The sequence below is a fragment of the Physcomitrium patens genome, chromosome 3 (genome assembly GCF_059467195.1).
Source record: "Physcomitrium patens ecotype Gransden chromosome 3, ASM5946719v1, whole genome shotgun sequence".
Taxonomy (NCBI): domain Eukaryota; kingdom Viridiplantae; phylum Streptophyta; class Bryopsida; order Funariales; family Funariaceae; genus Physcomitrium; species Physcomitrium patens.
The window spans coordinates 7788935-7806070 of record NC_143412.1 but is presented as its reverse complement, the minus strand read 5'-3'; the positions used below and the strand labels follow the sequence as shown (position 1 = coordinate 7806070).

Below are 17136 nucleotides of genomic sequence, written 5' to 3'. Positions count from 1 at the left end.
AGGAAGGGAAGGAAGGGAGGGGAGGGCAATCAAAGGAAGGAAAAAGACGAAGGATACGACGAGGCAGGGGTTTGTACCGGGCAAAAGGGAGAGAATGAGGGTAAAGCTGCCGCAGCAATGCCAGTCATGGGTGGTGATGGCGAGAGCGCATGATCGCCAAAAGCGCAGACGGGATTGGACAGATGACGCGCAGTTGGGCGAGCCCCAATCGGGCACAGCAACGATGGATGGCAAGCGACCTAACGGAACAACGAAAGAAACAAAGCAATGACAAAAAGCAACCCCCCCCCCTTTTAGAAGACCAAAAAGGCGATCCATAAAACTAAAAAGAGCTCAGGAATTGCGTCCCGCAAGGCGAGGGGATGGGTGGGGGGTGGGACGGGGGCAGAAGTAGAAGAAGATGCTGCCGCACAACATCAGGGGCAGCAAAAGCGAGAAGAAGGGAGAGGAGAGAGAGAGAGCGAGCGGGAGAGCAGGAGAGCGGGCGAGATAGAGCCAAGCGCGCAAATACCCATCCTCCCCGCGGCAGATATTATTCCCTGTTCCATTCGTGCTGATCGTATCATCCCCCTGCCAGGATTTCCCATCTGGAGGTCGCCGCGCTGCAGCGGTAGCGCGAGAGCTCGCCGATGGGCGGGCCTGATGTCGATGGAGAATTGCTTGCTTTGGGGATTCAGTCTCGAGGTTGTATGCACCGATTTAGTACACACGCAAGGGCTCTCTGACACGGCGTGAGAGTTTGTCATCATCATTATCGTCATCATATCAGGCACAAGTGCCTTTGCCTTCTTCTCCCAATCCTATTTCTGACCCTGAGATAGCAGTCAACACTCAACGGGTGTCTCTCTCTCTGCGTGTGGTTTTTTGGAGAAGGTGGGAAAGAAAGAAAGAGAGCGAGCGATAGAGTTGGGATTGCTACTGGGTGGAGTTAGTTTTTGTGGAGTAGGCATTGTTGGCGATGGGGGATGAGGACGTGAAGGCGAAGGATGAGCAAGTCCCAGGCTGCTCAAGGCTTCATGTTTTGTGTGCGTTGTCGGAGTTTGGCGACGGGGAGCTGGCGGAGCTCCGTGAGCTGCTAGATGCTGGGGCCGATCCCAACGCCTTGGACAGCTTCGAGCGCGCTCCGCTGTCGCTGCTGTGCATGAATACGGGTCATGTGGAAGCTGCGAAGGCACTGTTAGCGTCTGGGGCTCTACCCTCGTCTCAAGACACTTGGGGCAGGTACCATCGTTCGTGTAGTCTTGTGTCTTTGCATTAGACTGCTGGACTGCTGAATGGGGGAGGTTCAAGTTGGGTCCTCTATTTCAGCGACGAAATTCCGTCGTTTCGTCTTTGCCTTTTTGTTTCTGTAGTTTAGGTTTGTTCTCTCTTGTTCGGGAACGGCGTTTTTGCAGACTTGCAGTCTTCTTTCAACATCAATATGTGTACGATCAGGGATTCTTGGCTTGGATGCTAGGGTCAAGAGATTGGCGGGATGACTGTTTTGTGTGTCGTTTCTGATTTGGCGCCGGAGCAATGTTGTCCCATCTCTACCTGCAGTTTTCACTTAGATATGTACGTTTAGGATATACATCCGCGTAGGGAGCTGTTGCCCCCACTTTTCTGTTGCCGAATAATCGCCGGTGCCAAGTGCGCATCCATGCTTGAGAGCAAAACTTATCACGAGGACGATCACAACTACGCAAGTTTCAGGGAATCGTAGTTTGTCACGTCTGCCAGTGGTGACGAGTCGAGAGTGGTGAGGTGGATGGTGCTGAGCAAAGGTAGCACGGTTTGTCATTGGTGTGCAGACTGATCGATTAGGAAGCTGCTTCATCATCCTCTTGTTTGGGGTGGGCAGGACATCGCTGCACTGGTGTTGTGATCGGGGATGGTTGGCGATAGCTGAGCTTCTACTCGGGAGTGGAGCTTCGGTGAACGAATCCACAAAGGTAAGAAAACAACAATAGCTGAGGTCGGAAGGTGGTTGAGATTTGAATCGGCACCTCGTGTCTAAGGGTGGGTAGCACTCACTAGATGATGGGAAGGCAGTGGAAGTGGTAACCAGCGTTGGTTGTGGATTCGCAGCAAGGAGACACGCCATTGCTTTGGGCAGCTAAATCAGGACATGTCAAGTTGGTACAGTTGCTGTTACAATCTGGTACGTATATATATATATATATACACACACATTTATTGCATAGATGTTGCATATTTCTCCCAAGTATTTCGTCTATTTATTTGCAGTTTTCGGGTTCATGATGTCTGCACAGGTCTGCGAATCAACATCACACTTCCAGACCTTGATCTTTTTCCACTGAATTGTAATTAGCATTTATAATATGTGATAAAGGGGTGTTTGCTGCTGTATTGTACTCTAAGTTTGAATAAGCAAGAATTGTTCAACCTTAATGTGAGTTTGTCGTTGCGATGCTGATGAGTGGCAGGATGTGATCCACTCCTGCGCAACAATCGCGATGAGGCTCCTCTCGATGTGGCTACTGATGAAGTCGTGAGCACTTTGATATACTGTAAGTATTTATAATTTGTCTTAAATTATGCTTATTATTGGAAGTTCAAACACACACTGGTTGTTGCGTTGTGGAACCACTTCATATCGCAACGCAGGATCGATCCCAACGTGCTTCTTTGAATTGCAATGCTTTCCAAGACAATGTCATCTTTCGAACTGCTCCAGATGAGAATTTACTTAATTTTAATGCTGTTCGTAAAGATCTGTCTCGAATTGCGGCTGCCCACAGCAAATCATTAAGCAGCATCTGGTTGGCAATGTGGACAGCTGCAGTTTCTGAGAAGAAGTCTAGCATTAGAGTCACAGATTTTGCTCCTCCCCTTCAAAAAGCAGAAGACGCAGTGAGAGAGAAACCCACCAACTGGAAGGAGGAGAAAGCCCCAGCATCACCAGAACGCAACATTCCTAGAACGGTCAGCTCTGAATTAGGCAGCCGTGCATTGGCCGGGTTGCCAATGGGCGCGCAGACTGGAACCTCTGGTGGTCTGTTGTTCTCAGCTTACAAGAAGCAGCCAATGTCATCAATAGCTGGATCGGGTTCTGGGCCAGGACCCAAGAAAATGAAAATAACTCTGAAGAAGAAGTGATTTCTTGATGTCCCCTCGCACCGTGTGTGTAAGATGATCCCGTACTGTAACACTTGAACATTGGTAAACTGGTCATTTTTTCTGATATGATTGGAGGCTCTACAGTCTGGCCAATCTATCTCAGGCTTGACAAGCCAAATTGTTTGGACTGATATTTTTTCCACGAACCCAAGAATTTGGTCTGCTCTGGGCAGCAACCTGTTCATTGAGAATGAGGGAAGGAGATGACACTCAGTATGTAGAAGCAGCGAATCGATAAGGTAGAATGTGGATACATTGACGAGAGCCTTCTGGAGTGACGATTGCAGGGTATCGCTCCTTGCCGTCGTAAGGACCTAGATCTATCCTTGATTCGTGTACAATGTCAAAGTTTAGCAAGATGAATTCTTTTGGATGTTTGTAAACTGTCTCTAGTTTTCCAGCAGATTGTCAGCTATGGTGTCTATGTTTTGCTATGCATTGGGTGACTGGATGCAAAATATAACTCAGGGCTAGTTCACAATGGTAGTAAGGATTGCCAATTTAATTTTACTCGTGTGCAACTAGTGGAAGCGTCTATAACTGTGATGTTAAGCCCAGCGTTGTGACATATGCAGTGACGTGTGTACAGAACTTTGTGTTGTCCACAGTGCGAAATAGATTTAGATTGAGTATAAACTAATTGCAAACCCCCCGTACAACTCCCAGATACTTGCGGCGGTGGAGCTTTTGTAAATCAAGCTCCGAATATCAGAACAGTCAGATTCTTAACTGGGAACTCCTCATATAAAAACGTAACGAATTCGAACCTTGTTACGTTGAAATTCCAATTCCCTTACCGAGCAGACTTACACTGATATATCTGAGCGTGACCTGACCAGAAAACTTCGCTTACCATGACACGGCTTAAGTTTCACAGTCGTTTTGATTGTCAATTTTTCTTCAACAACTTGGACTCTATATGGACTTATTGTTTGCCGTCGGTGTGTAAAATTAGTATTCTTCGGGATTGGGGTCGCTGCATAACTGCAGAGGCTACTGTGATCAGTGGGAGATTTAGGACCTTGGATTCCTAATCCTACCGGTACCTTCATCGGTGTGGCTAATGAAAAGAGGTCCTTCCCTCATATTCTATTGCATAGAGACGCAAGGAAAGGTAACGACAAAGTATTCAGAGTCTAGAAAATTTGTAGCTATTACTACGTTGCCTTATTAGTTGCACACATTTGACTTCAAACTATATTTAACTGATTACTCTAATGTGAAGTGTTTTGAAATTCCATCTGATAGTCATTTCTTCTTTGTCTTCCTTTTCTATTCTTTATAAGACCAAGAAAAGAGTACAATCTGTTGTTGCCTCGAAGGCCAAATGCCTCAAACTGATTTTTTTCCCCAAATAAAGATGATTTGTTTAAGAGGCTTGAAGTCCATAGTTGTTTTTTTGCCTCCAATTGTAGAGCACGGTATGGGTTGTAGACTATGTAGTATCGTCTTTCTTCAAAATAGTGCACCATCCAAGTATTCCACAACTCTTGTAATATTTTTACCAATATAGTTTGTTTGTCATGTTGTGTCAATCTACTTGTATTTTTATTTTATTTTTTATGTGAATTTATATTGCATAATAGTCTCCTTGCTTTTATTTTAATTAATATCTCTTACTCTATTGTTAGATTTCCTCTAGACATGTTTTTTCAATACTTTTCTATTCTACCTTAAAGAAATTTACCTACAACAACTTGATTTATTTAGTTATTTAAGGATTTCAGCCATATTAATACTTCTTTTGGAAGTTTACTCTTTTGTTGGCTAATGTGCATGAATCTTAATAAATCCTTCCATAACATTTTTCTTTTTACATTGGCTTTGCATTAGTTTTTTTCTTGCCTTTACATAGTGTATTATTTTCCATTTGAACAACAATTTTATTTTTAGAGTATAATTCTTAGTACTTTATGATAAGGTATTATTGCCAGGAGTAATGCTATCATATGTATTTTTTAATTGGATTTGGTACATGTGTTTGGACACTATTTATCCAATTTTATTCTATAATAGTTATTTGAATTTCTTTTATCTACATATTCTCATCTCTTTCTATCTACTTGTTTCTTCTACTTCAATGAATTTTATTTGGTTTTTTCTTTTGGTTTGTTTGACTTATTTTAAATTAACTCATTTTAAATCATAGTGTAGAGTTGATTTCTATTATAAAACTATTTACATTCTAGCTTATTGATATTGAAAAAAATTAGACATGGCTCACAATGTTATTTGATTACCAAAAAAATAATATTGTACAAAGGTATTAAACATAATTTAGTCTAAATCACCAAGTCTGAAATTTGTCTAATTTTATTTTATTTCCTCTTTAGAAATTATAAGAAATAATTTCAAACAGAAAAGATTTTACATATATAATAGTTTAGTTTCATAAAGTATATTTCGAAAAGATTTATATATGCTTCTTTGGCTAAGTTTTGTATTATTGATTATTGATTTTTTATTTGCAAGTTGAGTAATTAAAACCCTTTTTCACGTGTAATCAAAATTTTATAAACATCCATTTGATACTATATATTTTATTAGCATTTACAAATTTATAATATATACAAACAAAAATAATTTATATTCAAATCAAATTTTACATAAAAAAGTTAAATTTGTTTATAAATGCTATTCTTTTGTATTTTTTTAAAAAATGCATCGACCACCATTAATTCTAAGAGATCTTTTCTAGAAATCAAGTTGATATGTAAATAATATAAATGTAGATTTGTTGTTTACAATAGTAAATCTTTTTCCAATTTGTTTAATAGAAAAAATTATGTCCTTTTTTGTACAAATTTAAATCCTTTATTGATTAAAGAATACTAGCTTCTATTAATTTATAAAGCTATTTTATATTTATTTTTTTACACTTTTGTCTATATAGATTGCATCACAAAACTTGGTATAGAGTAATTTCTATTCTCTTTTCTATTATAAAGTTACTTTTATGGCTGGTCAGCTATTTTTGAATTTTTTTTGTCTAATTTTGCCTTGTTGAGAATTTCAAATAATTTTCTTGGTTATGACAAATTTTTGTATTAATATTTTACACCGTTATAATTTTAATAATTGTATTTACTTCTTATAAGAGAAGTATTTTTCAACTTAGATATATTAATTCTTACTAATATTTAATATCAAATCTTTTATTTTTATTTTAACTAATTCAATAAAAAATTTAAAGTCAAATAAATTTATTTATTTTGTTAATTTATCTAACTTTATGAATTTCAATTAGTATTTTTTTTGTCTTGTATTGCAATATGTTGGCATAATTGAATTAACTTCCAAACATTGATAGACTATATCAAATTTCTTAATTATCTTATTTTCTTTTGATTTTTTTCTTCTTATAATAAATCATAGTTATTATTTCTACTAGATTGGTTGAATCTAAATTTTTTAGACTATTAAACTCAATATTATTTAATATTTTTTAATACATATTAATAGTTTTAAACTTATTATTTTTAATATTTTTCAATATTTAGTTTAATTCTATTAAACTTAATATTTTTTAATATTTATTTTGTGTGCTTCTCTTATTTTCGAACAAATAAGCTATATTTGGAAAGATCTATCTCTATTAATATGTAATATTTTCTGATATATATGTACATGTTTTTAGCTTCTATTAAAAAAAAATATTTGCATTTTCTATAAAGTTTAAAGTTTTTAATAGTTTCTAGGTGTTAATATATAATTACAAGTTAGTCAACTATTACAATAAGATGAAGGTCAATATTATAATACAACTCATCTTTATAAAAACATTCTCATCAATTAATTTGGTAAAAGAAGTTGATCCTACTTTCTTTTCTATATGTAACAATCTTACAACCAACATAGTTTAGATACCAACATTCATCCCAATTATATGCATATTATACATAAGAATTCCTTACACTATTAAAGTACACTTCCTACTTTAAGTATTCCATTTTTATATACTAGATGTCTTTAACAACACATAGAAAATTTTCAATCAAACAAATGAGGACTATCTCTTTGTGTATTATTCTTTTAAGTTTATAAATTGGTTAAGTCAAAATTGAACTAAATATTGCTACCGCAACTAAATGACTTTGTTTCTTTAATTCTCTACTAAGATTTTAAGACTTCTAATCAAATGAATTTGAATTTTTTTGTTGAACAAGAAAGTAAGAGAGTTCAAGTAAGATAGATTATTGTAGCTTTGATGCTAAGACAAAATTATTAAAATAAGGATTAGAACCTACTTTAGAAGTTGTTGCATGATTTTTCTAGGTATTGTATGCTAGAAATAAGTAGATTATAAAATACATATATATATATATATATATATATATATATATATATTGTTGTAAATTTGTAAAAATATTTTATTGTTGTAAATTACTTCTAATAAGTGTTTAATGTTATTACTTCTTATAAAACAACTTTAAAGAATTCTTTTGAAAAAAAAATTAAAAAGTATCTATGTCAAAATTTTAATAAAATCAATCTCACCATAATCATTATCAAAATTCCAAATTACTTGCACATCAAAATTAGGTTTTCAAGACTAGAAGGTGCATACTTACCAATATCCAATGAAAAAATAAAATAAAGACTCTCCTCATTATCTCTTCTGAATAAACTTGTATTTAAAAATAACATTTGCTAATACTTGTTTGGAATTAATAACTCTTGTGAATTCCTATTCAATCATGCCAACTATTTTTTTTTAAAATCGAATTTGGAGAAACCCACCACCCACCAAACAAACTATGATAAATCACACAATTAGCTAACTAATTTGTCTTGTCTTTCACCACCTCCTCATCCACTCCAATATCTTGCACACCTTGGTTTGCAGCAGAAACCCTACACTACTGCAAACAAAACTTGCCATGTGAAAGCCCTAAACCTAACCTAACCAAGACTCAGAAAGTGATGGTTATCTACAACTACAATCTCTGCTCCTCTGCTTGTTATAACGTACTATGTCCGTTCCCTCCACGCCGCCAAGATGACTTGTGGGACGTACCCTCGAAAAATATATTATGGTTTCATTTTTGCCCTGCTTTGTAACTAACCCACGTTATAAGGATGTTGAAATTCTCCCTTTGCTATTTGCTTCTCGTTCGCTGTATCGGCAGAATTTGAGACTCACTGGACACGTCCCACAACCTTGATCAACTGGATTGCACTGGGAGGGAGACTCGCAGGGCATGATGGTTAGCAATTTTCACCCTAATCAAGGTATTTTTTCGCTAATCAAGGTATGGCTTGCGAAACGAAGAAACCTTTCACATAGAGGATTGTGCACAAGTCTCTTGACAATATAGATTACACTTGATCTGCATTGTCAAGTCATGAATTGTAGAATGATGCAATTTATTGTTCATTGTTCAGAGTTGATATCTGCGATACCTCGTCCGTGTAAGAAAGACCAAACTTACCACCTTCAATATTCCAAATGGTTTGTTCGTTGTCGAAAAAGTTCCGACCATATTAACATTAAATAACTCTTTTTCATGACCCAATTCAGAAAGTCCTTCACAACCCAGGTTCACATTCCTAAAAGCACAATTTCTAGTCAAAAGTTGTTCGTGGCAGTTTTTGTACATTCTGTTCACCGTTGAGACCATCACTTCGAAGTCGAAGAATAGCTATTGTATAGCGAACCTTCCATACTCAACCTTAAATAATCCCGTGGACACTGCTGGTGCTCATGTAAAGCGTTCTGGAAGGATACGGGAAAATGTACAGCACTTCAGGGTATTGCATAATACCTTCATGTAGCGATTTATCAAAAGTAATATCAGATGCAAACGAACGATGTATTAAACATGACTCAGACGTATTAAAACAACAAGTGTGTTCCAACTAAAAGGATCCCTACTAAATAAGTTGTCAATATCCGCATCAAAATGAGCAGGATAAATAAACCTTCAAATTGAAAGTTCATTAGCGCGGATATTGCCAATGTAAAACCTCAACCAGAAAGCTAATGATATGAAACAAGATCGATCGAACTGACATCTGCAAAGACAAAAAAAAATATATCTGAACAGGGAGGAATCGACAAGAGAATACTTGTAGACTCCACCTTACTATTACTGGCCCTAGTGCAATGTGCCCATACAAGCACTTGAAAGGAAAAAAAACATTATATCCTACAGTTTCCGCTGGTTGAACTAGAACTCATTATCTGGATCAGACCTAAAGCAGCCACATTCAAATTACCAACGATCACGACGCTCTTGACGATCTTCACGCTCGCGCTCACCGCCAATAACAGGACGCCTGTCTGTACGACCGGGAGGAGCATACGCGTCGCCACGAGCCCCAGCCCGAGGAGGCTCATATGTATCCCCTCTTGCACCAGGAGCACCATAGCTTCGACGAACTGGAAGTTCATAAGCTCTTGGAGGAGGAGGAGAATCCGCAGCATCAGACTGGCGAGCTCGGGGAGGTTGGTAGCGATCCGTGGAAAGTGGACTAGCAGCATCTCTTTCCATGTGCCTATCAGTTTCACGAGGAGCCACGCGTGCTGACACAAACACAGGGCGACGTTCTTCTACTGGCGGACGGGCGTCTCTGTCTTCACCCACACGCCGCGTGTCGTTACCACTCTCCATCCTCTTCCGAAGTGAAGGGGGAACAAATTTTCCAGGCTTGACATCGAGCTTGGGTCGCAAAGCCTCTTCTCTCTCACGCTTCTGCCTTTCTTCAGCGGCAATCTCCCTCTCACGCTGTTTAGCAGCTAATTCCTCAAATTTGGCACGACGCTCAGCCTCCTCTTTGCGTTTGCGTTCTTCCTCTGCAAAGACAGGTACCCGATATGTCAGATATTGACCATCATCGATAATTCACAAACATCACTCAAGTCCAATAACATCAACGAAAGCTTCGAAGAAGCGACAGAGGGAAAGTAACGATAGAAAATACACACCTTCCCTCTTTCTAGCCTCCTCTTCTTCCTTGATCTTCAGAAGTCGCGCTTCTTCTTGTCTTCTAAAGTACTCTTTCTTGCGTCTAATCTGACGGTCCAGTGACCTCATGGCTCGCTCCTCCCTGAGTCTCTCCTCACGTAAACGCCTCAACCTGGCGAATTCTCCTTGTCGACGGCTGATGACTTGTTCTTCAAAAATCTCCTGAAACATCACAAACTCACATGTGAATATATGCATAAAAAATGACACAAAAAATCAATCAACGAATGCAGGAAAGGTACGGATGGAAAATACCTTGTCTTCCGCCATACGAATCAACCTGTTCTTCTCAACCACATCTGTATCATGCTGCTTCTTGCTCTGCTCAAGTGCTTGCTGCAAGAACAAAGGAATATTTGTTAGAAATACACACCAGTTTTAGACACGTACATTTTTAGATACAACCATACCCGCCTAAATCATCTACATTTAAGGGAACCAGTTCAATATTGCATACCTCCTGTTGTTCCTGATAAAATTTCTCATCATCTTGGAGCCGCTTGCGGTAAGCCTCTTCAATTAGAGGTCTCTCTTCCTCTCGCTTAGCACGTTCCAAATGATCCATGGTTTTGGAGAGCTTCTGAAGCTTGCGTTCCATTTCTTGCCGCTCTTTAATTTGCTCACTCAAAGCCTCTTCCATAAGATGCTGTTTTGAGAGTTTGGAAACTTCCTGCATTTCCCACCATTCAAACACGTCAAGATCTGATAAAAATCTGATCATAAACAAAGAGATTATGCGAGTTTCTGGACCATGTGGGAGCATCTCTGCTTCACGTTCCGAACATGGGAAGATAGAACTGCATGGTCAGCAAACTTCATAAAAACATCATACACTTACTCCGTCCGTAATACCCTTCTTGCCTTTCTTCCCCTTCCGCTTCTCAGCCTCCGCGAGCATCGCCCTTGCTTCTTCAAGTTCCTTTTCTTCAATTTCTTTCCTGATTCTGGCCTCTTCTCGCCTTGCTGACTCGTTTGCAAGCCGTTTTGCCTCGGCTTCCTCCGTCAAACGTAGCTGCTTCAATCTCTTCGACTCCTCTTCTCTTTCCTATTTATATGAAAGCATTCAAACAATCCATCAGCAGCTCTTCGAACAGGGAACACAGAACTTAAAGAGACCAGCACCTATGTCCTTTAAATGTCTCCCATTATACTAAAACGAAAGGACACAAGCCTTGCTTGGTTTCAAAGTAAAGTTGCAAACCATTTCAAGCATATGCCGCTCCTGCTCTTCTTTACGGCGCTCAATCAGAACTTTACGGGCAAGCAACTTTTTATGCTCTTTCTCCACGAGAGCTTGAAGCTCAGCATAAGGAAGAATTTGCCTAGACGCTTTCTCCTCAAAAGGTGGAGAGATCATAATACAGGCTTTCTTTAACCTCTTCGCAAGAATAGTAAGATGTGTTTTCACTTTCTCGGATTCCAAATCCTGCAATAAGTTATCCAAGCACATCAATGAAAGGCTTATCCAATATCATTTCGGTGAACATGCTTCATCGCAGATTGAGAGATCCACACAATCTGGATGAGTACGCTACTGACATTTTGATTAAAGATGAAGAGGGTTTACCTGACTGCCGAAGTTTACAACGCCCATCATATGATCAACCTTCATTTGCACATAGTTGTACTTGACAGCCTCCACAATCAACTTCTCCACAGTCGAGAAATCAAAAAAGGTCACCATTCGGGTTAGCTCAGGTATTCGGATGGTCGAGTACACTTGTGAAGCCTGCTGAAAAACTCGAAGAGTTGTCAACCTTTCGAGAGCTGGAACATATTGCTCCAAACGAACTTCTGGAACAGGCGATGCTGGAGTTAACTTGTCACTCAGGCTCGGGAGCCTCACGATAAAAGCGTTCGCTTTAGCAGCGAGGTCAAGAGGATGAAACTCATTCTCCAACAATGTAAATAAATCCTTCACTTCCGGTGACACATAAGTCATCACACCTTTCGCAACCTTACGAGAGCAATACGAACAAAATATACCCCCGTCAGTAACCATAATCAAGATCCAATTCAGAACAGGTATAATGTTACAAGCCCGTAGGAAATTTAAAATTAAGAATAAGTAAAAATAAAAATTAATAGGGCAACGTCTCTGAATATAAGGCGTGGAAGATTCGAAGGGCATGTAACAGGAAATAAAGGACTGAAGCCATAGAGAAAACAGATACTACGGCAACCACCGAGCATGAAATATGTCGAAATGAGACTTACCAATTCAGAAAGAAGAGCTGCCCTTGAGAGCTGCAAGTAGCCAAGTACAATCAAAGAAGTGCAGGAATATTAGTGAAAAAACTAGAAAGTAGTAATAAATCCAACTACTCAAGATTCTTATGGTCAATCTTAGACGCGGGTTGCGATCAATTTCTAGAAAGAACAAGATGTGCTGAATTATGTCGAGAGCAGACGCTTACCACTTCCCGAGAATCTTTTTTTGCATCTATACTGAAACCAAGGATGTTGGCCATGCGAATATTCCTGTCCTTCTCTATCTCCAACTCAGAATGGGGAGCACCATGTTTACGGTCGTAGGGAGGAACAGCGAGAGTTGCCAACACAACAGAAGAAGCCATCAGTTGTAAATCCTTAGCTGTAAGATTCTTATTGTAACTCTTCTGCAAATTGTAAAGCTTGTACCATGCATATGCATGGTACAGGTGATTGTCGGACATCCAATATATTTGAGTCAATTTGGCATAATACACAGCCATCATTTGAGGCTTGGGTGTTCTCTTAACCATCGTCATCAGTCCATGGATGTCTTCTATCGAACGGAATGCTTCCTGAAGAAATGAAACAAAAAGTCAGCTGCTTTGCCCAAATCTAAAACATACACTTGTCATACAGCAGTGCCCGTGACTGCATCTTGTTCTCTCTCTCTCTCTCTCTCTCTCTCTCTCTCTCTCTCTCTCTCTCTCTCTCTCTCTTGCGCTTCATGAGTGAGTTCTTGGCCAAAACAAATCGTCACAAAAAGAGCCGTACCTGCCAAAGCTCCAGCTCAGTGGCAATCTTGAGCTGCTCAAACCTAGTATCCAGGTACAATTGCAAACTTTCTGGCTGAGTAAGATCAGGCCTATCACGCTGATCTCTGTACTTGTTCAGGTTAATGAGATGGTTGCGAAGAATTTCGCAGAGGCGCCGAAACTCAGTGGTACGCTTATACTGAAGACAGAATTGGAAAGCCCGGTGAGCCGTCATCTGCAAGAAAATTGAAAGAGTGATAAGAACCATAAAGAAGGCCCCCATTTAACCCTTCAAGCGCATGTCGTAAGGGATTTGAAGAGGCACATATCACAAGAAATTGTTTTCTCGCAAGCAATAGTATCAACTTACAAACAAACCTTGTTGCCGATACACGGACTACGTCTATAAAAGCTTCCCTTCTCTGGATATGCTCAAACCTAATAACAAGAGGTAAATTTTGCTTCACAAAGAAATACTTACAGCGTACAAGGATTCCAACTTTGAATTGTTCCGCAAAATCTCCAAAACTGTACGGTAAGTCTCCCACAAAAACTTAAACCAAGGAGTCACGGTCTCGCGGTCTGATCGTTCTTTGCCCCTCTCGCCACTGACATAACTCAACATCAAATCTTCTGGCCTTTTCTCGGCCTCTAAATCCTCCACATCTAAAGTTACCTCAGCAGCTGCTGCTTGGGCTTGTGCTTGCTCAGCCCGCTCACTAGACAGCTGAAGGAAGTACTTGATTACTTCTTCCAGAGAACTAACATTAACTTGCTGACATACTATTCTGTACTGAATAAGCCCATCCTTCGCAAATCTGCCCTTCTTCATATCTACACACAGCTCCACATACTTGAACATAATCTTTTCTAGTGTCTTCTGCCATGCTCGATACCTCTTGGAAGTGATAAGATCGTGGAGAGCTTGCAAAGCAGCTTGCTTCTGGCCAACGTTCATCAACTCTGCAACCAGTAATAACCCCAAAAATTAACCCAACTGGCATACAAGATACACGGCGGCATGAAGACCGGGCAACTTGAGTCACACATTGCCGGATAACCATGTCGTAAACTCAGCGATCCAATCCTTGATCCAGTATAAACTGGCAGCCAATATGCGAGACTGAGTTCAAATTCAATAAAAATAAAAATCGAAATCGATAACATAAATGTAAATAAACCACACCATTAGAATTAAATGAGGAAGCTGGTCATAATGATCAGGTCACAAAGTCATCAACATCTTGCGACCTAATCATTAACAGAACTGTCAATGATAGGACGCCTCGTCTAAACAACTGCAACATGTTGGGACGTACACTATATAGAATAAAAAACTTCTTGATTGCAAAATGATCAATGATCATCACTACGAAAAATGTAACTCGTCTCCGACGAAGATAAGATCGAGACTAAATCAACAATTGTGGGAAACCTGTATGCTGAAATATAATAAAAACAATAGAAAAATTTTAAAAAACAAAACAAAACAAAAATAAATAAAACAAACAAACAAACAAGATCATTCTTTTCGAATTCCAAATAAGCAATCAAGTTCACTCACTACGCGCACAAACAGCGAACTGAAAAAAGCAACAAATTACGAAAAATGAAGAAATTGTAGGGCACGAACAGCCATCGGCGAGCTCTATCCAACGCCTCTCCTAGAATCAACTAAGTCAACACGACGCGGAAAGGTGAAAAGGAAGTTCTGCAGAAACATAATGAAAAGACTGAGAGAGGGAGGGAGGGAGAGAGAGAGAGAGAGAGAGAGAGAGAGAGAGAGAGAGAGAGAGAGGAGGAGGAGGAGGAAAATGCAAGGGGTGGTGTTTTCAGGAGACCTTCCGCTCGCTTGAGGGCATTCTCGGGCTTCGCAAAAGTTGACATGGTGTTCCGAGGCGAGACGCCACCTGATCCAACGAGGGCGTAGGAGGATGCAGCACCAACACAAAACTACCCGGAGGATGAAGACGAGAAGCAGAAGAAAGAGGAAGAGAAGGGAGTGGAGAGGGAGGAGGAAGTGAGGGGCAGAGAAAGGGTCAGACAGAGCGAGAGAGGGCAGAGGCAGCACGACCAGCCCTGCTCACAACGACGCAAGCAAATGGCAGAGCACAAAAGGGAACACCAGCAAGCGTCCGGCAAACCCTAATAAGAATTCACCCTCCCTCGGGACTGGCTCATGACACCCCGCTACGATCGTGCCACGTGGACGGCTACGATTTTCCATTCCAGCCAGGCTGAATATATGACTTTCCGGGTGCATATGATCCCATTCGGCTTTCTATTTTTGAATTTATGTATTATTACAAAATATATATACTTATTAATATGAAAAACACTTCTTTGTGTACAAATTTTTTAGAAAACATGCTATAAACTGGGTTAGATTGAGAGGTGAGATTTTAAATTATGTTACTTTTTTCTTTTCTTTTTTTTTTTTTTTTTGTTTTTGCTTTGGGCATTTTTTTTGCTTGGGAATCCTTTCACACCGGAAAACACACGTTACTCATTATTATTTTGGTTGTGGGATTGTACAAAATGTACATGAGAAGAATATTCCTTTGGAGTGGTCAGTCTTTGAGCAATGCATTCCTTCTTTACAATACAATATTCTATGTTCTATGTTATTAGAATTTCAGCATATTGAAAATGTATTTGTAAACAATATAAAAAACCAATTACACAAGGAGAAAATACATTATTCTCATTCGTTGTTATTAATTTAGGACTAAATTTCTCAAAAGTAGAACATTATTTTGATCTAAATATAATTTGAAAATCAAGTGTACGTGATCAAATTTACTCATAAGAATCACGTTTAAATTTGTTTTTCTGCCTTTTTCTAAGATTTTATTGCTCTTCTTGTTTATTGCTTTCGACTTCTCATTCTAACAACATATTTTAGCCTCATTTGATACTTCAAATGCAATGACAACTAGATTTTGAATCAGCTATCCTTGCAACTGATAAACATTGGTTATATTCACTGAAATCCTATTTCCCAAGTGCACTGAAGTCTTGTATGTAAAAGATGAGATGAACTCTTCAATACCTGAGCGACACTTGACATTTTTGGAGTTTTTCATAGCACAGGTTCCAATTTTATATTTTTGAAGTTCTTCCAATAAGTATAATAGTATAATTCTTCGAATGCAAAAAAGTTTCAAGACAAGTGTAATTTTTTCAAATGCAAACACAATACAAATTCGAAAACTCCTCCAAATAATCAAACACATAAATAAAAAACCAAATAAAGGAAGTATGAGAAAAACGCATATTTTGACTTATTGTTACAAAGATATTCACCCATACACATCACCTCAATACAAAATGATAAGTATTGTATAATCAATACAAAATACAAGTTCCACATTTTTCACATTCCACAAAAACTACCAACCACAAATCATGACTCAGTGAACTTCGTTGAAAATACTTGCAAGTAAAGAAGTATACTCATTAAGTTCAGTTAAGAGTCAACGAAGTAACATTGTTGTTGGTACACTCTCACTGCTAACAATCATTATAATGCTCTACGTAAACTAAAGATCCGAAACCCAACTGAAGCATAAAAATGCATTAAGAATTGCTGCGACACGCAATATCCACACACTAGAAGAAAGTTCGTTGCAAATGCTAAAAGACGTAAGCATTATAATAAAACCCTGTATATTCAGCTGTTACTTGCGGGTGAAGCATTTCCACACCTAATTGTTTTCATACCGAAGTATAAGTCCAAAATTTTAATTCATATAACTAAACAATGACCCGCACAAACGAACATTTAGAACTTATTTGCTTCTCGACATTTTATTCCGCAGTTCCAATGAAATCGATTGATTTCTAGGAATGCACAATAACATAACCAAATTAATCGAATTAAGACCAACAGAATTCAAAAAATAATCCTCCAATACAACATTGCATCCTGACTGAAAAAAGTAAGACTGACCTATTGACCAAACCCGTGTTGAAGGGTGCTGACCTCCGAATAGGGGGTCCAAAGTAAATGCTACTAAACTCGCAAGAAACTAAATCCATCATGAATCCACGACACGACCAATTCATAACAAGTCCAACTT

At 38.9% G+C, this 17136-nt stretch overlaps 2 protein-coding genes across 2 annotated transcripts; one reads left to right on the top strand and one right to left on the bottom strand.

Annotated features, from left to right (window-relative positions):
• Window positions 1–437: 437 nt before the first annotated feature.
• On the top strand, window positions 438–3503 carry LOC112279426 (uncharacterized). Its single transcript, XM_024513843.3, has 5 exons — window positions 438–1221; window positions 1841–1931; window positions 2068–2140; window positions 2427–2510; window positions 2780–3503. The coding sequence occupies exons 1-5, from the start codon at window positions 959–961 to the stop codon at window positions 3097–3099; spliced, it is 831 nt and encodes a 276-aa protein (XP_024369611.1). The 5' UTR covers window positions 438–958; the 3' UTR covers window positions 3100–3503.
• Window positions 3504–8914: 5411 nt separating this feature from the next.
• Window positions 8915–15169, bottom strand: LOC112279299 (eukaryotic translation initiation factor 3 subunit A). The gene is made up of 12 exons (XM_024513598.3): window positions 14896–15169; window positions 13536–14017; window positions 13074–13289; window positions 12506–12874; window positions 12306–12335; window positions 11656–12045; window positions 11290–11514; window positions 10927–11133; window positions 10546–10758; window positions 10344–10424; window positions 10049–10250; window positions 8915–9916 (listed from the first exon to the last, which is right to left on the bottom strand). The coding sequence occupies exons 1-12, from the start codon at window positions 14939–14941 to the stop codon at window positions 9336–9338; spliced, it is 3042 nt and encodes a 1013-aa protein (XP_024369366.1). The 5' UTR covers window positions 14942–15169; the 3' UTR covers window positions 8915–9335.
• Window positions 15170–17136: the final 1967 nt, after the last annotated feature.